At 41.2% G+C, this 23,081-nt stretch overlaps 1 protein-coding gene across 2 annotated transcripts in view; it reads right to left on the reverse strand.

Annotated features, from left to right (window-relative positions):
* The window catches only part of DNAH8 (dynein axonemal heavy chain 8), a 321,754-nt gene that overhangs the window by 23,805 nt on the left and 274,868 nt on the right, over positions 1–23,081 (reverse strand). For both annotated transcript variants that reach the window (XM_047102369.1, XM_047102370.1), the window contains 2 exons: positions 19,324–19,484; positions 1,617–1,773 (listed from right to left, as the gene is read on the reverse strand). In XM_047102369.1, the coding sequence (XP_046958325.1) occupies positions 1,617–1,773; positions 19,324–19,484 (318 nt within the window). The remainder of the gene's footprint in view (positions 1–1,616; positions 1,774–19,323; positions 19,485–23,081) is intronic.

The raw sequence follows: 23,081 nt of genomic DNA on the forward strand, positions 1-23,081 counted from the left end.
GAGTGAAAAAAATGTTTTGTTTTGTTTGGTTTGGTTTGGTTTGGTTTTAGTTTTGGGGGTACTCACTGCAGTGGGAAGCCTGTAGCTCAAGGATCCTAAGTGTTCCCAGCTGACAAGTTCATTTTTCCCAGACTTGAGGAAGCAGGACAGAGTAGACACAAGACCACAGTTACACTAGCACTAGGGCATTAGCCTCTCACTTCTTGGTTGAAGAGCTAAACTTGACTCAGCCCCATCTGGGGCTCAGGTGAGGCTCTGCCCATCAGCAGTGAGGAGAGGACACTGAGAACAGCAGAGAGGAGGCCCTGGATGGCCAGAGGACACAACCCTGTCTTCTTGCAGGAAGAAGACCAAGTTGGAGGACTTTTCACAGAACTCTCAACCACCCAGAAATCTCACTATAGTTAAAGAGACTTTTTTTTTTAGATCAGCAGTTCTCAAAGTGTGGCCTGGGACCCCTGAAGGCCCTGAGATCCTTTTGGGGGTCCACAAAGTTAAAACTATTTTCATAGTAATACTAGGATATCACTTGACTTTTTGACTCTTCTTCTCTCAGGAGTATACAGTGAAGGTTTCCAGGGCTACAGGACATGTAGTATCACAACCATGTGGATATGAAAATCCACCTGCCTTCTATTAAATGAGACATTAGAGAGATTTGCAAAAATGTAAAACAATACCATTATTCTCAATGAATATTTTTATCTTGGAAAACATAATTATTTTTTTTCATGTTTATTTATTTTGAGAGAGAGAGAGAGAGAGAGAGACAGAGAGAGAGAAAGCATGACCATGGGAAGGGCAGACAGAGAGACAGAGAGGGAGAGAGAGAATCCCAAGCAGGCACTGCACTATCAGCACAGAGCCCTATGTGGGGCTTGAACCCATGAACCAGGAGATCATGACCTCAGCGGAAATCAAGAGTCAGATGCTTAACCGACTGAACCACCCAGGCTCCCCCATACTTACTTTTTAATAAAAATGTTATTTATGTTAACATGTAATGGGGTTTATTACTCTTATTTAACAATAAACTAATACATATTTTTGAAATGTCTCCATTTAAATTCTTAATATATTAAATATCAGTAGTTATAACTCACATTAACAAAAGCTGTTTGGGTCCTCATTTTGTAAAGGGGTCTTGAGATTTTACAAAAAAATTGAGAAAAACTTATTTAGATTAATAAGCAAACAACTGTGAGGTTCAAGAAGTAGAAAATTATTGCCATTCACACCGGGAGTGAATTCGTTTAAATGGTCTGCTTTCCTATTACCTGACTGGGAGGATTGTGAGACTACAAGGGACAAACACAAGGGGTAAGTTCAAAGAATGGACAAAGCCTAGATGGGTAAGATATCTTGGTATCAAAAGACACAGGGATGGAGAAGGGTAGAGAAAAGGTGATTGAAAGAGAAGGTGGAGTAGAGGGTAACAAAGAAAAGTGCAGATCATAATTTGCAAGATGCCTGAGAAGGGGCAAGGAAGGGAAGGTCACAAGGGTAAAAGGAGGAGTTGCAAAGGAAGTGGAAATGAGCAGAGAGGGAGGTCCCAGGATCTCCCTCAACTTTGTGGAACCCGAAGATAGCCCTGTACATACCAGGGCATGGCTTACCTCATGAGGAATGTAGTCAGGAGGCAGTTTGCTCAGCATATCTTCAGATAGTCTATAAACAATGGCTTCCCGGGTCTCTCCGACTCCCCCTCCACTCTCTTTGGGTTGAATGTTGGTAATTGTTTCAAGAACAGCAGAAGCAGTGTTACTCTGATACCTGATAAAAGAGTGAACTGTTCAGAATGTAGCAGGGAAATGTACCTTCAGAGATAATTATTAAAGCTAAAATGAACTGATACGATCACTTCAAGCCACACCGAGAAAAAGGAGGGGGGTGGAGGGAAGGAAACTTTATAATCAACCCACAGGAATGAAAAAAAATAGAGATTCATTCTGCCTGCTAACTATTGCCTCCTAACAAGACATGGAGAACATTACAGAAATGAAAGGGTCTCCGTCTTCAGAGAAAGAGATTCCACAAATGTCCTTGGCAACCCAAAGCAGCACTATCCAATTTTGCTTGTCACTAACCTACAAACCTCATACTGGACAACCAACATACCTCCTTTTATTTTCTCCCACTTAAAGACTTGTCATAAGAATCTATAATTATATGGTAATTTGTTAGGTCAAAGAGAATCACTCATAATTCCTCTGTGAATTACAAATTATTAACATTTCATTGTTTTTTTTTCTGTTTTGTTTTCTCACTTTACCACTGGTTTTATGATTTCCAAAGTAATCTATTGGCATCCATCTGCTCCACCAGTCTAAAAATCCCACTCATCTTTAAAATCCATGTGTCCAGGGGCACCTGGGTGGTTCAGTCGGTTAAGCATCTGACTCTTGGTTTAGGTTCAGGTCATGACCTCATGGTTTGTGAGTTCAAGCCCCACAGCAGGCTCCATGCTGACAGTGTGGAGCCTGCTTGGGATTCTATCTCTCCCTCTCTCTCTCTCTGCCTCTCTCTCTCTCACACAAGTAAATAAATAAACTTAAAAAAATTAAATTAAATTAAATTAAAATCCATGTACCCAAATAAAGATTTACTATGTACCAGGCACTGAGCTAGGTGCTAGAATATGGTGGTGAACAGGTTCCCCCTGCCCTACCTTGGTGCCTTTCTCTGTCTAGTGGAAGAGGGGTGTATTTGTCAATACCACTTTAATACCTGATGTGGAGGAACAGAATAGAATGCTTTAGAAGAGAATAGTCTGTGTCTCTCCCTTGTTTTTGTTCTCTCTATATCTCTTCTAGGTCAACCAGATTCTCTGAAGGGTACAAACCTAGTTTTTGTCTTGAAATGGCTGGGCCTAGGGGCGCCTGAGTGGCTACGTCAGTTAGGCGTCTGACTTCAGCTCAGGTCATGATCTCACGATTCATGAGTTCAAGCCCCACATGGCGCTCTGTGCTGACAGCTCAGAGCCTGGAGCCTGCTTCCAATTCTGTGTCTCCTCTCTCTCTGCCCCTCCTCCCACTCATGCTCTGTCTCTGTCTCTCTCTCAAAAATAAATAAATATTTTTTAAAAATTAAAAAAAAAAGAAATGGCTGGGTCTGGACACACAGATGGTGTGTGTGCATCAGTGTGAGAGTCAGTAGGATATTAAAGTCCCCTACTATTATTGTATTGCATTGTACTATTGTACTATTGCTGTACTGCTGTCAATATCTCCCTTTTGGTCTGTTAGTATTTGCTTAGGTGCTTATAAGTTGGGTGCACAAATATTTACCAATGTTCTATCTTCTTGTTGAATTGACCCCTTTATCATTATGTAATGACCATCTTTGTCTTTTATTACAGTCTTTGTTTAAAAGTCTATTTTGTCTGATGTAACTACCCAAGTTTTCTTTCAGTTTCCACTTGCATAAACCATCACTTTCTGTTCCTTCACTTGCAGTCTGTGTGTGTTCTTACATTTGAAGGCAGCACATAGATGTGTCTTTTTTTAATCCATTCAGCTACTCTATGTCTTTTTTTTATAATATGATATTTACTGTCAGATTGGTTTCCATACAACACCCAGTGCTCATCCCAACAGGTGCCCTCCTCAATACCCATCACCCATCCTCCCCTCCCTCCCACCCCCCATCAACCCTCAGTTTATTCTCAGTTTTTAAGAGTCTCTTATGGTTTGCCTCCCTCCCTCTCTAACTTTCTATGTCTTTTGATTGGAGAATTTAGCCCATTTACATTTGAAGTAATTATTGATAGGTATGTGCTTATTGCTATTTTGTTAATTGTTTTCTGATTGTTTTGTAGTTCTTCCCTGTCCTTTTCCTCTTCTGCTCTCTTCCCTTGTGGTTTGATGACTTTCTGCAGTGTTACGTTTAGATTCTTTTCCCATTATCTTTTGTGTATCTACTATAGACTTTTGTTTTGTTACCATGAGTCTCACATATAACAGCCTATAAATATCACAGTCTGTTTTATGTTGACAGCCAGTAAGTAAATATGGCCTTTTTCACAGGAAGACTGAGGTTGTGTTTTGGTCTGCTGCGTGTGCCATGCCTTGTGGGAGGAAGCCTATTAAGAACTGTCCTTCTAATTGTTTCAGTCCTGTGGGGCCCAGAAATGCAAGCGATCCTGGCCACTAGAGCTAGGCATGCAGGAATATCCTCTGTGTGGGATGTCTGCTGGCTTTAGCAGGGCTATGGGAAAAAGTGGGGCTGGGGTGGCCTACCAGCCTTAGCAGGGCCACAGAAAAGCACTGGGGTTCGAATATCCCTAATAGCACTAGTAAGGCCAACCAGTGTCACCATCCTTAGTGACAGTCCCAACAGGTCCCTGCCTCTCTAGCAGATGCCTTAAGATTAGCAGGTGAATCTCCTTCACATATGATCTAAGTGCTTTTCAAACTGCTGTTTTTTGCTCTGAATCAAGGGGTGAGTGAGTCTGCATAAGAGCCCTGTTCTTGATTCCCTACAGCCCTTTGGGTCTTTTAGACATAAGCCCCATTGGTTTTAAAAGCCAGGAAGTTTGGGGTCTGTCTCTCTGGTACAGGTCCCAACAGCTAGAGTACCTGATGTGGGGCACAAACTCCTTGCTTCCCAAGGAGAAGCTCTGTATTTATGAGATCCCTCTCAATGATATGTCACTGTGCCAGGGGCAGGGTTTTGGGTGAGACAACATCTGTGCCTCTCCTATTCATCTCAGTGTAGCTCTTTCATGCTTCATTGTGGAGCAGCTACTCAGTTTTCAGGTCTTTTTAAGAAGGAATTGCTTCATATGTAGCTGTAGATTTGGTGTCTCTGTGGGGGTAAGTTAGTTCAGGATATTCCTATGCTGCTATCTTGAACTGCCTCTTCCTGTGAATTCTATCTATCATCTATCTATCTATCTATCTATCTATCAAAAGAGAGAAAGAGTAAGGCAGGGGCAGAGGGAGAGGGAAAGAGAATCCCAAGCAGGCTCCATGCAGACCCAACATGGGGCTCAATCCTACGACCCTGGGATCATGACCTGAGCCAAAATCAAGAGTTGGACACTCAACTGACTGGACCACCCCAGGTGCCCCAGCCTGTTACTTATTAATTCACTAGGTTTGTTGCATTAATCAACATTCATTCATATCATCTATGTGATTTTAAAAACCTCAAACCAAAAATTTATTTTAAGGTATTTTTAGGAAGTTCTATGTGGCAGCTGGTAAAACCAAACACACACCTGTCCTGGAATAATGTGCCCACAACAAGGTCTCAAAGAATCCAACAGTTAATTTCCAACAGACTTGAGTTCACAAACAAAATTTACAGAACCCATGAAGAAACTAAACAAGAATTTTTATTCTGAGCAGAGCCAGTAGAAACAACAGAAAGCAGAAACAAACCTGCAAAGATCACAGATAATACATTTTCAGATGTATGTTACAAAGATGTTTTTATTATATCAGGGGGGAAAAAAGAATGATTGATACTGCATGTATGTTAGCTAACTTGAATTTTAATAAAAATTTAAGGAGAAAAAAAGGATGATTTAAAATGTAAGTATGAAACAGGAAACTCTAAACATGAATAGCATAGAACCTCTGGAAATTTTTTAAAATATTAAAATTGAAAACCTGTATTAGTTTTTTATTGATGCTAGAACAGATTACCACAAAATAAGAAGCTTAAAACAACATAAATTTATTATCTTACCGTTCTTTAGTTAATAAGCCTGACATAGTACTCATTGGGCTAAAATCAAATTGTCAGCATGGCTGAGTTCCTTTCTGTAGGCTGCTGGGGAAGATCCATTTCCTTGTTCATTTGAGTTGCTGGAAGAATTCACTTTCTTACTGAGGTCCCCAATTCTTTGCTAGCTGTCAGGTGAGGGCCCTTCCTAGCTTCCTGAGGCCATCTGCATCCTTTGGCTCATGGCCCCCTTCCTATATCTTCAAAGATCACAAAGGCAGGTCAAGTTCCTTTCTTGCTTTGTATCTTTCCCCCTGCTTCTATTTCATCTCTCTGACCCACTCTTCCTCCTCCATCTCCCACTTCTAAGGTTCATTTGATTATATTGGGGCTTTGATATTCTACAATAACATCCCCATCTCAAGGTCCTTACCCTCAAGAAAATCTGTAAAATCCTTTGTGCCACATAAGGTAACATATATACAGGTTCTGGGGATTGGGATGTGGATATCTTTGGGGGTCATTATTCTGCCCACCATAACAGTTAACAATGAGTCAAACAGCAGATTAGATTCAGCCAAATAAATAATTAGGAAACCAGAAAATAGATCTGCAGACATTATCCAGAATGCCACAGAAGGGAAAACAAATAGGGAACGTGAAAGAGAAGTTAAGAGACATATAGGATAGAGTGATACGTTCTAACATACATCTCAGGCAAGCTTCAGAAAGATAGAAGAGAGAGAATAAAAAAGATAATAAGGGGTAGAATAATGACTGGGAATTGATGAAAGACTTGAATCCTCAAGTTCAGGAAATTCAATGCCTCCTAAGTAGGATAAACAAATAAATAAATAGAAATCATATGTAGACATATCACAGTGAAATTGTAAAACACTCAAAACAAAGTGAATATCTTAAAACCAACGAGAGAGAAAAAAGATTATCTAGAAAGAAATGACAATTAGACTGATGGCCAATCCTCAACAACAGCAATGGAAGCCAGAAGAAAATGGCAGAGTGTGCTGCATATGTTAGGATAAAATAACTATAAAACAAGAATTGTATACCAAGCAAAATTATCTTTCAAGAATAGGGGCGCCTGGGTGGCTTAGTCAGTGAAGCGTCCGGCTTCAGCTCAGGTCATGTTCTTGCAGTTTGTGAATTCAAGCCCCGTGTCAGACTCTGTGCTGACAGCTCAGAGCCTGGAGTCTGCTTCAGATTCTTTTCCCTCTCTCTCTGTCCCTCCCCTGCTCATGCTCTGTCTCTCTTTCAACAATAAATAAACACTAAAAAAAAAAAAGAATGAACACAACACAAAAAATTTAAACAGACATTTCACAAACAAAAGCTATATTAAGGCCAATAAACACATGAAAAGATGCTCATTATTTACATTAAAAATGCAAATTAAAACCACAATGAGATAGGACTTCAGACTTACAAGAATGATTATAATAAAAAAAGAGACAATAACAAGTGTTGGCAAGAATCAGAGAAATGTGAACCCTCATACATTGTTGGAGGGTATTGTAAAATGGTGCAGCCACGTTGGAAAACAATTTAGTAGTTTCTAAAAATGTTAAGAATAGGTTAAACATATTATCCAATAATTATATTTCCAATTATCTATTCAAGAGAAATGAAAAGACATATCTACACAAAGACTTGTATGTGAATGTTCATGGCAGCAAAAAGTGGAAATTACCCAAATGTTCATCAGCTTTTAAATAGATAAACAAAATGTGGTATGTTCATATATTGGAATACTGTTTGACAATAAAAGCAATGAAGTACTGATCCATGCTACAACACGGGTGAGCTTCAGAAACATTATACTAAGTGAAAGAATGCATCCACCAAAGACCACATAGTATATGATTCCAGTTACAGGAAATGTCCAGAAAGGCAAATCTATAGAGACATAAATAAGTGGTTGCCTAAGGCTGAGTGGGGGTGGTAGTGAGAACTGATTACAAATGGACATGAGGATTCTTTTCAGGGGTGATGGTAATATTCTAAAATTAGGTGGTGGGTGATAGTCACAGAAGTTTGTAAACTTAATAAAAATAATTGAATTGACCACTGAAAATGAATCAATTTATGATAGGCAAATTGGAAGTCAATAAGGTGCTTTTTTGTTTGTTTGTTTTTACAAAGGAGGGCAAAATAAGACACTGAAGGAAATTCTAAAGGATACACTTCAGAAAAGATAATTATTCTGGTGGAAGGTTTGTGGTAGTAAAGATTGGGTGAATGCATGGGCAAATGTAAACATCATTATGGCATAAAACGATAATTATATTTTTAATTGTGGGTTTATAAAAAAAAAGATAAAATTAAAATATTGGGATGCCAGGAGGTGAGTAACTATAGTTAAAATTACCTAAGAGATTTTTATTGAGAGGAGGGTAAAGATACTAATTAAAATTTTTTTTGATGTTTATTTATTTTTGAGAGAGAGAGAGAGAGATAGAGAAACAGAGTACGAGCAGGGGAGGGGTAGAGAGAAGGGGAGACACAGAATCTGACCAAAGCAGGTTCCGGGCTCTGAGCTGTCAGCACAGAGCCTGACACGAGGCTTGAATCCATAAACGTTGAGATCATGACCTGAACCGAAGTTGGATGCTTAACTGATTAAACCACCCAGGTGCCCGAAGATACTAATTTTACACTTAGTTAATATTGGATGTTAAAATTTCTAGGGTAACCAGTAAAAAAATAGAAATAGTACATAAATTCCAAACTAGCACAGGGACAAAAGTAGAATGAAAAAAATTCATATTCAGCAAGAAGTCAAAGACAAGGAAGATGGAGCAAAATATAGAAATGGTGGTGCAAAATAAGCAACATTTTATATTTTATACACATGTTATAAATACTCGTGTATTGGGGCGCCTGGGTGGCGCAGTCGGTTAAGCGTCCGACTTCAGCCAGGTCACGATCTCGCGGTCCGTGGGTTCGAGCCCCGGTTCGGGCTCTGGGCTGATGGCTCAGAGCCTGGAGCCTGTTTCCGATTCTGTGTCTCCCTCTCTCTCTGCCCCTCCCCCATTTATGCTCTGTCTCTCTCTGTCCCAAAAATAAATAAACGTTGAAAAAAAAAATTAAAAAAAATAAATAAATAAATACTCGTGTATTTAACACTTAATCAGTTTTTTTAAAAAAAAACAAGTGTACAAAGATGTATGTACAAGGCTGTTTGTAATGGTATCTGTAATAATAAATCCTGGTAAAGCCCTGTAAAAATCTATACAGTCAGTAAAAATGTGATGTAGCTCTCTATTAATTGGTAAGTTGAGGTTATTGAATTGAGATTACGGAATGAAATAGCATGGTACATTCTGTTTTATAAAACATTCTGTTTTATACTCCACTGTATACATATGCTTCATCAATCAATAGTCACTTAGGTTGGTTCTATATCTTGGCCATTGTAAATAATGCTGCAATTAAAATTATTACTCAGCCATAAAAAAGAATGAGATCTTGCCATTTGTGATAACATGGATGGACCTACAGGGTATTATGATAAGTGAAAGAAATCAGATGGAGAAAGACAAATACCATATTTCCCTTACATGTGGAATCTAAAAACACAAAACAAAACACAACAGCAGAAACTGACACATGAAGAAAGACAACAGACTGGTGGTTTCCAGAGCAGAGGGGGTTGGGAGGATGGGCAAATTGGGTAAAGGGGAGTGGAAGGTACAGGTTTCCAGTTATGGAATGAATAAGTCGCGAGGATGAAAGGTATAGCATGTGAATATAGTCAATAGGATTGTAATAGCGTTGTATGGTGACAAATTGTAGCTACACTTGTGGTGAGCAAGGCATAATGCATAGAGTTGTTAGATCACTATGTTGTTGTAAACCTGAAACTAATATATGTGTCGACTATACTTCGATAAAAAAAAATAGCATGTTACAAAAACCTAATATTCTGTTAACATTGTGCATGTAAGCATGGAAAAGATCTGGAAGGGTATTTTTATAGTGGGATTTTTGTATGAGCTTGTGCTGTGATTATTACTTTCTGCTTTCTACAATGTTTGTTTTTCTCAGTAAGAAAGTATGATTTTTTATAATAAAGAGTATTAAGACCATTTTCATTTTGAAAATGAGAAAAAATAAGCCCCAGATGCAAAGCCCACCAAGGACTCAACAGAGATGAATCAGTGACAAATGTTTGAGGTTCATTGAAACGCATCTTACAAATCCCTAGTAATCTTTGTGCCCCACCAGAAAGGCCCCCTTCTACCTTTCCTCACAGCATTTGGAAAGAAAGAATTACACCTTTCTCTTTTTCATCTCTAGCATGAATTGTGCAAATTTACTCACTAAGGAGCTACTGCTAAAATTACCCAGGCTTCTTTGCTTATGAAAAAGCCACATCTTGTGTCAACAGAGAAAATTCTATTCAGCTAGCCTTTAATTCAATTAGAAAATCAGCTAAGAGTGAAAGAGAGGCTGTGTCTTTAGAATTTTCTTTTTTTAAAGTTTTTAAAAATATTTATTTATTTTTGAGACAGAGAGAGAGAGAGAGAGAGAGAGACAGAGTGAGAGCGGGGGGAGGGGCAGAGAGAGAGGGAGACACAATCTGAAGCAGGATCCAGGCTCTGAACTGTCAGCACAGAGCCCAATGAGAGGCTCGATCTCATGGACCATGAAATCATGACCTGAGCCAAAGTTGGATGCTCAACTGACTGAGCCACCCAGACTCTGCAAGAATTTCCATTTGATTAGCAGGTAGAATAATGCATCTGGCCCCAAATGTACATATCCAAGCAACTGCATCCTTTCCAAAAGTTGTGGCTAAGGTAAATACACCTGCCACTATGCTCTATGAGCTGGACTTACAGTCAGCTACAGTGATTATGAGGGTTCTTTGTCAAACCCAGTGAATGTTTGTAACCCAACCAGAGTTGGTGTATTAACTCCATATTACCTTTAAACATATGAGTTTCACAATAAGGGCCAATAAGGTAAAAGCTGATGTTGAATAAAATTAAATGAAAATTGATTTTGTATAATTTTACACAGAATTTAAAATTCATTTTTGATTATTTTTTGATGAGCAACCTCTACTCAGCTGTTGGGAGTTTTAGAATATCCTCCCAAAGACATTCATTTAAAAAGTTGAAAGATGACCAAATCAGGCACACACAAAATTGAACATGTATATTGGTAATTAAAAATTCTAGTAAAATGGGACAAAAAGCACTTGCAACTCATTCCTGAATTTTGAAGTATGGTGCTATCCCAGTTTTTAAAAGTCATATAAAGTATAAGATACAAGTAACTCCTAAGGGGAAAACCTATGAAAATAGCTAATGTGACAACAAAATGGAGTCATCAAAAGTCAAGGATCCACATATTATTATACACAGTTCTCAGAAATGTAAACTTCTGTGTGATTTATACTCTAGCATTAGATCTTATTCTAGCATTAGATACAGTAAAGACAGACAATGTTGGCAGACTGCTGTGTTAGAGAAGATGTAGGTATCACTGTCACTGTCTCACTGAGGGCTGTGAAACTCCAAGCAAGTCTGGATAACATGAAACCTCTGGCTTTATCATAATCTCCACATATCCATATTTCTGCTGACTCCCAGGACTCCCTGTTAGTTAAATCAAACAGTTCCAAAACCCACCTCATTGTTCCCATTCTCCCTTCGCCCCAGTCTGTCCCATCTCCTTTTAACAATATCAATGTCTTCACCCAGCTGCTGATCTACAGACTTCAGAGATAGTCTCCACCTGATGCCACTCTCCAGCTTTTCCTGGTTTCCAAGGCCTATTTCCACATCACTTCTAGCATCCATCTAGAAATTTCCAGCATCTTCATGGTGCCCCACATCTTGGAAAAACAGTCTTTGCATGTGCATCAGCCTCACGGTTAGGCTGCTCCTTTCTTGAATCCCCTCTCCACCACGCTCCAGACTTGGGTGGACTTGGTCCCGCACACATAGCACATGCACACACTTTACACCGTCATGCCCCTCCTTGGGCTGCTCCTCCATGTATGTGCCCTAAGCTATGCATTTTATTTTCACTATGCTAAATCATTTTTTTTAATTTTTTAAAAATTATATATATTTAAGGTGTACAATTTGATGACTCGATATCTGTATACGCCCTTTACTGCTCATTATCTTCCTCTTTCCTTGCGCTGTCTTTCTTGTCCCCAGGGCTACAGTCCTTTCCTCCCTAATCCTACCCTCCCCTGAGAACTCCTGCACATTCATTGAGTCACAGCTCAGAGGAGGCCTCTCTCGATAGCTTAACTTTAATACCTAAGCTGCAATTTATTGCTCCTTCGCCTTTGTTCTCATAGCATTGTGTGTGTGTGTGTGTGTGTGTGTGTGTGTATGTTATATATAATCCTGATTTTAGAGTCTGTCATGTTGTATTACATAACCATTTGCCACTCATTTATTTTCCCTAATACATGATGACCTCCAGGGGCAAGGACTGCATTTTACTAATCTCTGTATCCTGAGTTGGCTACCAAGTAAGTTCTCAATAAATATTTGTTTGTTGAATTCAGGCCAATTGGCTTGACTTTTATTAAACCTCAAATGTAAAGGAGAGCAATTCTCCAATATTTAAAGGGCATGAAAATTTAATTATTTGTTTCTTCTTATGGTAAAAGCATAGTAAATTATCATTATCACTTCCTGGCACGTTACCTACTATCATTACCTACTTCCTGGCATGTTTCCACATACAAAGGGAAACATATATAAGTCATATGCTCTCAAAACACAGGAGAATCAGAAAGACATCATTTGAGGGTAAAGGACAACTGTTTTCAGTATGATATTTAAACACAGATCTTTAAAGGTTGAGGAGAATAAAACCACAGTAAATTTCCATTCACACAACAAAAATCAGAGTTCATTCTTTGTGCCTGTTCTAACGCCAAACAAAAGAAGGGAAAGACCTCCTATCTGCGATTCTCAGGAGCTCTTGGCTCACCTCCAGTCTGTTGCCTCTTTGGAAATACACTCTGCACCAGAGGCTGAGTGCCAACAGTGGACACCACTGCAGACATGACCATCATGCTCTTGACCGGCACTGGCCATGTTCACCAGTGCTCCAGGGAGGGGCCAATGGATATGCTACTGCTGCTAGATCTCGCCTAAGAAGTCATTTTCTCGGTGGCTGATTTTATTTATTTTTTATGAGGTGATATGAAAATAGTCCTCAGGACATGGATGTGGGTACGAAGTCCTGAAAAGCTGACCCATTTTGCAGAAGAGCTAGACAAGATCTCCAGATCACCTCCCCACCACATATTTTATGAGGCACAGAATGCCAGGGCTGTACAACTCACATTTCTTTATCCACAATGTGATTTTATGTTTGCTGAGTGAGGAAAGGCAGAAGCCTAGTTAGCTAGCTATTATGGAGAACTGTGAATATCTCTATATGCCTCAAACGCCTTTCAGGCTTTCAGGAAAACAGTCCCTATAAATGTTCTGAGAAGAACGAGAACTATAATACTCCAAGAGCTTTGGTTCCAAGTTACTTCTAGAAGAAAATTTCTCTTTGGAGCTAAGTATGGGAAGAAGCTCATATCGGTCTTGTAGCTTGGTGGTTTGGGGCAATTGTCTAGGTCACCTCTGTTGGGTGGCAGTCAGAGTCTTGGCTGATAAAAATGCAAAACAAATGCAAAACAGAACTGTCTATAAATAAGCAATTAACCATCTAATGAGATATTAGTGCACTATCACATCCAAATCAGCCTACGTTCATATACATCTTTGCATATGAGATAACAATAAACATACATTTTTAATAAAAATCTGAAACTCAAATTTCAGCTAATGCTAAAAGGAATACAATTAAATTCATCCTGCATACAAATGAATATAAAAGTTGTAATAAGACATCTGATAAATTTCAGAAGGTAGAAAAATATGCATAATCGTTAATGAGAAAAAGAGCGAAAATAAATAACAGTTTCTGACATTGAGATAGTTGAATTTGCAGAGTCCTTGGTAGCTTATAAATCTAGATAATAAAATGTGAATAAACTATGCATTTTTATGGTTTCTGTCGCCAAGGTATCTAAGCTCTTGGGAGAGATTTTACTTATTTTAAAGCATTTATTCAGCTGTATTTCCCACCCACCCTCCTCAGGGATCCTGCATTCTTAAGGAAGAGAAAGAATCATTATCTCTTTTTGCAAATTTCTCTCTTCTCTCAAATTTGTGTGGATGCTAACTTCAGAGTGCAAATTCTATAAGCAGGGACATAGAGTTCCCCACCATGGCCCAATGACAGCCCATGAGCTCATCTGAAAGAGTAATGTTGAACAGGGTGCACAATCAGATAAACTGATCAGGATTCTTCTAGCTGGGGACATTCACACAGATTTCTCACTGTATCTTAGAGAGTCCACCCCCTCTTGTACCTTCGAGTATTATTTCTGTACAAATACCTTGAAACTTCTCACCTGGGCTCCAATCCACGTTTCTTCCCCACTCAGACATCCCTTTGTCTTTCCTAATTCAACACACCCAAACAGGACTCTGCAATGTCCCCTCGAATGCACTCCTGTTTCAAACTCCACCACCATCCCAGCCACCAGACCAGAAATGTCAGGGGAGGCTTCAATTCCTTCTTTCATTTCATGCAGAACTTGGGAGTCACTTCTTGCTGGAATGGGAAGGGTGGCCTTAGGAGGAGACCAGGGGTAGGTTTTAGCTGAGAAGCTTCATTTGCTATTGCTTACTGCCTCCTGGTGGCTGGTGAGGGAACAGCGAGGGGTTGGAGTGCAGCTCTCCAGGAAGGTCCGCTCAAATGTCTACAACCCCAGACACCACATATTTCAGAGCCCAGAGGAAAGAAGAATCAAACCTAGGGCAAAGCTCATCCAGAGACTAAGAAAATGACCAAGCGCAGAGCTACTACTTGAGCAGGAACCAAAAATGGACCACAGTCCCTGGGAGGAGGAGTAGAGGTGTGAGTGGGGAAGACCCTAGGGCGGACCAGGTGGGAAGTTAAGAATGAAGAGAGATCAGGGGAGGAGGGCCACAGGCCTTACAGGCCAACTAGTTGTCTAGGAGATTTAAGGCAGAGGCCCAGCAGGTTCTACTTGACCTCACTCAGTGTGATGAGAGACTGCAAGATCCTGACACTCGATTTTGGGAAAAGATAGCTGTGGCATCTGTAGTGTGCCTGCCAGTGATGGCACACAGGCCTTTGGACAGAGCGGTAAAGAGAGCTGGCAAAAGACACAGAAGGCTTGCTGTGCTCTCTACCCCTCAGATAGCAACGAATGGATGAAAACGACACACGATTCTCTCTACTCACTAAATCCCACCAGTCTCCATCGGGACGTGTCCTGCAGCTTTGCTCTACCCTCTCCATCCTCTCATCATCCCTCATCTCAGCCTGCGTCAATCCACATCCAGATTTATCCACAGGGTCTCCAAGACAGTCTCAGTCTAAGTAGCCTCCAAATATAGGGAAACGTACTCCATTTCACTCAAAATAAGAGAATACAAATTAAAACTATGCCGAGATACCATTTCTCACTTGTCATATTGGTGAAAATTCAGAAGCTTCACCCACACTCTGTTGATGAGGCTGTGAAGAAAGGGCCTCGTCACGTTGTTGGTGAGAGTGAATAGCCCTATGGAAGGGGGGTTGGCAATATTTACTAAGCCCTGATATAGCAACTCTACCTGTACCAAATTACCCTAAAAATACATCTCCAACCACACGAGAAACCAGAACCATGAGATCATTAATTGAGGAATTAGTTGGGGTAGCAAAATATTGGAAACAACCTAAATGCCCACCCATAGGAGAATGGATGAATAAACTATGATACATGTTAACAGTGGAGGAGCATGCAGGTGTAAAAAAAAAATAGTGAGGAAGACGTGGGAACATAGAATGGAGTGATTACAAGATACATTTTTAATTGGAGAAGACAAGACACAAAATTATATATATATATATATATATATATATATATATAGTATGACAACTTCATTTAAGAAAAAAGGTAATAAGAACATATGTGTATCTATGTATGAGAAAAAAGAAACAGGGACGATAACCCAGAAACGAATGCATTTGCTTGCCCGTAGAGGAAAGGGAAATGGGTTGGAAAGGTGTGAGAATACCTTATTATGTAGTTGTGACTTTCAAGCCATGCCCATGTCTCACATATTTAAAATAACCAACAAGGAGGGACAAAAACTCAGTGTAATATGAACAGAAACAAATGAATGTACCTGTCTACCTAACTGATAGCATAACCACACAGAAAAAACAATCTGAGTGAGTTTTGAATATAGTACTCTGACAACCTCAGCTGGATGTATTCTAGGGACAAAAAGAACTGCAAAGAAATCTTGACCTCCACTTAATACATTTGTTGTTGGTAGTGGTATTGGTGGAGTGATTCGGAGCAAATGAGTAAATATATTGAACTTCCTGGGAACCAGAATTCTTCCCATGGGAGAAAGGAGATAACAATACTGAAATGAGGGAAGACAAGGAAGAGACATGAGGTGAACATTTGGAATTGGAGTTATTAGTATTAGCTCATGATGTTTTTAAAAGTGCTTATTTCTTAGCTCTGTCCATTGAGAGGGGTTACAGGTGCGCACACGCACACACACACACACACACACGCACAGAAATAGATGTCACATACAGATGTAACTGTAGACATATAAATATACAAAAATATACATACAGAAAGAGAAAAGGCAAATGGTACAAAATGTTAACGATTGGTGACTCTGGGTGAAGGGTCTGTAGTGTTGACTGTACTTGCAACTTTTCTGAGGGTTTGTAATAGTTCAAAATAAAAAGTCAAGGGAAAAAAATCTCTACCATCGCCTCCCATCTGGATTGCATTTTAGTTGCACTTCTCTGGACCTTTTCTTCTTCTTCTTCCTCTTCCTCTTCTTCTTCTTCTTCTTCTTCTTCTTCTTCTTCTTCTAACATTTATTTATTTTTGAGAGACAGAGAAAGAGCATAAGCAGGGGAGGAGCAGAGAGAGAGGAAGACACAAAATTTGAAGCAGGCTCCAGGCTCTGCGCTGTCAGCACAGAGCCCAATGTGGGGCTCGAACCCACAAACTGTGAAAGCATGACCTGTGCCAAAGTCAGATGCTTAACCGACTGAGCCACCCAGGTGCCCCTGGACCTTCTCTAGCTCTCATTTAGCTTTCTTGAGAGCTGACGGCCCAAACTGCCACAGTCATATGGGTAAGTCAGGATGAGATGATTTCAACCCTGCTTTAATATATATTCCTTGGCAGAATCCTACACAGCACCCAGCAGGATCCGATTCTCTAGGTACCAGCTTTAAATGACTCCTTAGGCTCTTGCCAAGGATGAAATCAAAGTTCACAGTCCTCATACATGAGCTGCTTCAATTACTAATTGACAAGTGCCATTTTTCTGCCCATTCACATGAACTCATGAGCTATTTCTAAAGACCATTCCCGTTCACAACCCAGAGAAATTTAGTATTGCCGGCACATTCAACAAATATTTCCTGAGCATCAGGCACTGTTTAGCACTAGAGATATGCAGTAAAAATAGACAAAAGTTTCAGACATGATGGTGCTTATGTTTAATGATGGTAGGTAGATGATAGCAAGTATAAATAAGTAAATATGGAGTATGTCTGTTGGTGATACAATCTAAAGAAAAAAGTAGCAAGGAGGATAGAGTCTGGGGTGAGGGCTGGGGAGTGATCTGCAAATTTTAAATAGGGCAGCCAGGGAAGACATCATTGGAAAGGTGACATTTAAGAAAAGGCCGGAAGAGGTGAAAAGGTGAGCCATGATATCCAGGGGGAAGGACATTTCGGGAAGTACAAGTATCCCGTGGTGGCGGTGGGGGAGGGCATCTGGCCTGAGTACCAGGAAGCTAGCAGGAGCTAAAGCTGAGCAGTGAGTGAGGGAAAGGGCAGAGGAGGCCAACCTCCTGGGGGCAGGTGGTCTTACTGGGCCTTGCAGGTCACCTGTAGGTCACTGTCTGCCTTTGACCTTGACATGGAGTGAGACAGGAGCCTTAGGAGGGTTCTGAACAGAGGAGTGATGTAGTCTGCCTCAGATTTTTAAAGTTTCAGCCAAAGTAAAACTATTTCTCCGTGTTCCTTCTTTCAGATCATCTTTCAGTTGATTCAAATGGATCCCCGAGGAATCCTTTTTACTTCTTCACCTCTTTTCTGTCTCCGGCTAACTTATGACAGCCTCTTCAAATAACAGCTAGAGCCATCACCAAAGAGGCATCATGGTTCCATCTCAGGGTCTGAAGAGTGTTAGCCATTCACGGCTCTTCTGGCTCATGCCCACGTCTTTGAAGGTGAAAAATAGCATGGGAGAGATGGGAGGATCTGGAGAGGTTAGAATTTGTATGGGTGACAAAAGCCAGGAAGCCAAGCCTCATGCAAGGGACAAAGTGTATATTCAGGGGCAGAGAGACAACGCAGCAGAGGGAGGCTGGGACTCCAGGGATGCTGGGCAAGGGCAGGGAACCGGAAGGTGGGAAATGCCTGTGCCCCTTTGCAGAGTTGTTACAGTTGCAGTGGCAGGTGAGTGACTAGGAGAGAGGCACACCCCACTCCTTCTTGATCGGTCATCCCAGCTTAAAATCTGCCAGAGGAGTCTTGCTTTCTCCCATTCCTTGAAACCACTCTCCTAGACACAAACTTTATGGTTCTTCATCGATGGGCCGGAGGCAATGACCATCTGGAGGAGAATCCCAGCTGGGGCTTCTTGGCGCCCTCTCTGTGGAACTGGATAGCCTTGTTTTCAGGCTCCTTCAGCCAAAAGATGGGTCCGAGAAGGGGCTTGGGATTTGGGTGAATTTCTTGTGTCTTCACTCATCATCTCTTACCTCAGAGACCAGAGCAGGGACCTCATGTTGAGCTGAGACCCATAGCCTCTCCTCCCAGCTCTGTATCCATGCTCTGTGCTCTATGCCCATCGTGGGCATTAGTGACAGAAGGAGGCAGGTGAGGAAATAAGGAGACAGGGGCCACAAAAGAGAGGATCAAGCAGAAACACAATTCCTCCTCCTCCTCTCTCTATCCCCCTGGCTTTTTTAGACTCTGTTTATGATCATTATTTTTTTTATTTTATTTTTTATTTTTTTAAACTTACATCCAAATTAGTTAGCATATAGTGCAACACTGATTTCAGGAGTAGATTCCTTAGTGCCCCTTACCCATTTAGTCCATTCCCCCTCCCACAACCCCTCCAGGAACCCTCAGTTTGTTCTCCATATTTATGAATATGACCATTATTTTTAATGGATTTTGGGGGGGGGGTTAGAGGCAAGAAGCTGGGAGACCATTGTCCTATCAGTGGAAGGCATCGATGCCAATAATACCAACGGGTTTAATGACATGGCAGAGGAGAAATAATCAATGCATAAATTAGAGCTTTAGCATTGTCATAAACTCCGGAGCATCAGGATTTACTGAGGGAAAAGGAGGCCGAGATATGACAAAGGTGTAACTGGAGGACAGGAAGTGACAATATTTTTCACAGCAAAATAAAAAGAAGTGAAAGGAGAGGAATTAAGAGAGAAAATGAAATGCACAGTCTCTGCCAGGCTGAGTTACAAATGATTCCTTAAAATATAAAAAATGCCAGGAACTTACGTGATATCGGCATTAGGGTGCAGCCCAAAGACTTCGGGGTTATCTAGGGATGGCAATGACTGGATGTACTCAAAATACTGATCCAGGGTTTTGCACAAGGGGATTTTATACCCGGTATAAAACTGGAACGATGGTTCAAACATCTTCTCACTGAACCAGACCTATATGGGGGAGAAAATGGAAGAAATAAAAGTGATGAACATCTCAGTGAGAACTGCCACTATAAGGAAGGAAGGGTCACCTTATTTCCATTTTAGTATATTTTTATATTGGGTTTGAAAATACCTTAAGAAAATCACTGACAGAAATAATTAGCACAAGTATGAAGAAAAGAGAGAGGCCACACGGCACAAAAACAGTGAAGTCCTAGCCTCTCTTGGACACCAAAGAAGGTACTTGCTAACAGTGAAGCGGAGAGAGCCGGGCTTGCAAGCCTGCTCTCTGCTCCAGTAAACTCACGACCCTCAATCCCACTTTTGAAGACTAATGGGAACACACTGCAGAGGAGATAAGGCAATAACCACAAACACCAGAGAGTATCTGGGCATTTCCACCGCCTCCCTTTGCCCCCAAACAGGGCTCGCGCCAGGGCTGGGGTGGGTGGGGGGAGGCTGTGCTGTGCTCAGGGTGGTTCACAGCAGCCCTGCGCACCACACAAGGCCAGAAAATTTTCTTAACAATTGTCTCCCCTCCTGCCCTGAGCTGGAGAGCTCCCTCTGTTAATTAAGTTATGTCCCTGGCCACAAGAAGCAAATGTATCCAACCGTCTTATTGTTCGCCTTAAGACATCCTTTTCTCATTCCATATGAATTGATTATCTGTAATGTAAAAGCAAGAGAACAAATATATACTTGGTGTGAATAGGCTTATTCTGAAGAGGGGAAAAAATAATGTTGAATGCCTAGGAGCCAGATTTGAGGCAATGACTTCAGTGTCTAACAGAGCAATTTTCTCAGCAGGAAGGGAAATAATGGGAAGACAGGAGGAACAGAAGTGCAGGCAGGATGCCTGAATCACTGGGAAGATTCAATGCAAAAAGAGACGGGGACTGTGCTTTACTTCAGTCAGTTATACTTTCTCTAGTCCCTTCCTTCCATATCCTTTTTCCAGCTCTTTTTAGGTCCAGTGATTACTCTGAAATGACCTATGAACTGATTCTCTCTTCTGTCTCCTCCCCTCCCCACCCCCACCCCCCTCTCCATTTCCATCCTAGTCAACTCCTGCACACAAGGCACAGAGCTTAGGACTGGAACAGAATGAGAAGGTGAGTCACACATGGTTCTTTCCTTCCAGGAGCTTGTGACCCAATGAAGGAATAGGTCAATTACATAATAAACCACAATGCAAAGTGCAATAAGAGGAGAGCCAAAGGAAACAAAAATGAGCAAAGCACTAAGGAAGCTTAAAGCAGGAAGAAAGAATAGACAGCTGGATGTCAGGTAAGGCTTTATCTTGGAGGTGATTTTGGAGAGAAACCTTAAAGGACAGGATTTGATAGGGGATCTAGTGTGACTGGGGAGATGACACCAGCAAAGGCACAGAATAATTGATACAAAAATGTGAGGTGGGTTGAGGGATGAAATCTAGGGTAAATATGTCCAGGTGATGTCTGGGTGATGATTGGTGTTAATTTAAGAAATGAGGAGCGGTTGAAAGTTATTAAAGAGAACAGTGCTATGATCATGGTCATTAATTAGAAAGATTATGCTTGGGGGCACCTGGGTGGCTCAGTCGGTTAAGCATCTGGCTTCAGCTCAGGTCATGATCTCACGGTTCGTGAGTTTGAGCCCCGCATCGGGCTCTGTGCTGACAGCCCAGGGCCTGGAGCCTGCTTCCGATTCTGTGTCTCCTTCTCTCACTGCACCACTGCTCACACTCTGTCTGTGTGTGTCTCTCTCTCCCTTTCAAAACTAAATAAACATTAAAACATTTTTAAAAATGAAAGATTATGTTTTTAGTGATGTGGATGGTTAGGGAGGATGATGGCCACAGGGTCATCGGCACACAGACAACACTGACCACACTGAGTTCTCTAGTACCAGCTGACATATATCTATAAAAGCAAAACAGAGTTTCTTCCTGTTTTTCTATCGCTTTATTAGTAAACAAACACACAAACATTTGAGTTTCACCAAATTTGGAGGATATTTGGGGGGACAGTCAAAGTAAGGAATAAGAAGTCAACATGGAATTACTCTGGGAGACTCTAGAAGGTACCTCGCAAAGAAAAGCACTCGTCTTCTAAGGACAATAAATAAAGTTCTACAATTGTTGGTTTTAGGGGAGACACACTGTAAGGTGCTGAGAACAGAGAAAACAAACAAGGGTTCAAAGACAAGCCCCAAATTGTAAGTCATAGGGAGAGAGGATCCAATTTGAAGGCACTGATACACAATTAAACTGAGTCTCACTGTGGATAGCATGGTCAGGGCAAAGGTTAGGCCAGCAGGTTAGAAGGTACGACTGAAGCCACGACTAGGATAAGGGAAGGCAGCATGTGGACTCCATGGTGCTTTCTGTAGCCTTCTTCAATAGAGTTTCATGGTAACCTCGTGTCCTTATAGCCAGAGACCCAAACTCTCCTCTCTGGTTACAGAGGAGCCATCTGGAACAGGTCAGAGCTAGGCACAGGAATGAGTGAGGGAAGGAATGGATGAGACAGGAAGCTGAAAGGGGTGCAGGACCAAGTACAGATTCAGAGGCACTAAGGGTCAGGGCATCTCAATGGTCAGAGACTTGGAGCCACTGAAGGTGGAGCAACTCTAAGGAAAGTTAGGAAAGAGACTGAGAGAAAGAAATGGGGGCTGGAGGGTGAGGGAAGGTGGGGAAGCTGCCCGGGGGCAAAAGAATGGAAAAATGAAAGGATGAACTTTTCATTCAGGGCAGTCGTTAATCCCCAGATGGGGCCCAGGCCCAGAGGTTGGAGACTTGTAGGCTTCTGAGAGGCGGTTGGAGTCTGCTACTCTTCTGTTGCCCTGAGTGTGGGGGTTCAGAGAAGAAGTAGAAGAGGTGGAAGACAGGTTTGGGTCAGAGAGCAGAACTGCCCACCTTGAGGTCTGGAAGGTGTAGCAGTTTGAGCCACAGGTGCTCTTCCTCTCCCTCCCTTTGCTCCCAAGCAGGTTTCAGAGAACTCCCTCTGTTTCTGATGTGGAGGGCAAAGAGGTCTCTAAGAAATCCCTTTCACTTTGCCAGCAAACTGGCATTCCTCCCACCTTTAAGTAAGGTAGTTTCAATAAAGCAAAGACAAACCAACTAAGAGAGTTGGTTAATCAGGACTTTCCTTGAACTCTACTTTTTAGAAAATGCCTAAGCAATTTTTTAAGCTGATATAAAGTGTTGTATAAAAAATCTTTTTTCCTGATTTTCAGGTTGTGCTCTGGGGTCAGTAAAAATTCAATCCAGTCTATGCTGTCTTAGATGATTCTGACCTCCGGGCACATAAAACTTTCAATCTACTGAGATTAAATTATATTTAGCATCATCAACAAACAGGCATTGAGTGTACCCTAGGTGCTAGAGAGAAAGGACACAGAGACTTAAATGATTTGTTTCTTATTTCAATGGACTTACAACCTAGTGGGGTAGGCCGAATACATGTCTTAGGATCACATATTTGCTTTCCCCACTCTCCACGGCAACTACCTCACACCTCTTCCTCCTTCTTCAAATGTCCCAAACTTGCTGTCCCCTCCCCTCAGCTGATGACCTGCGTCCCCTTAGCAAATGATGCTTATTTCACTCTGAACATAGACACAGTC

This window comes from Lynx rufus, unplaced genomic scaffold (genome assembly GCF_022079265.1).
Source record: "Lynx rufus isolate CCGP_SWC_20201006 ecotype Redwood Valley unplaced genomic scaffold, mLynRuf1.p SCAF_6, whole genome shotgun sequence".
NCBI classification, from domain to species: domain Eukaryota; kingdom Metazoa; phylum Chordata; class Mammalia; order Carnivora; family Felidae; genus Lynx; species Lynx rufus.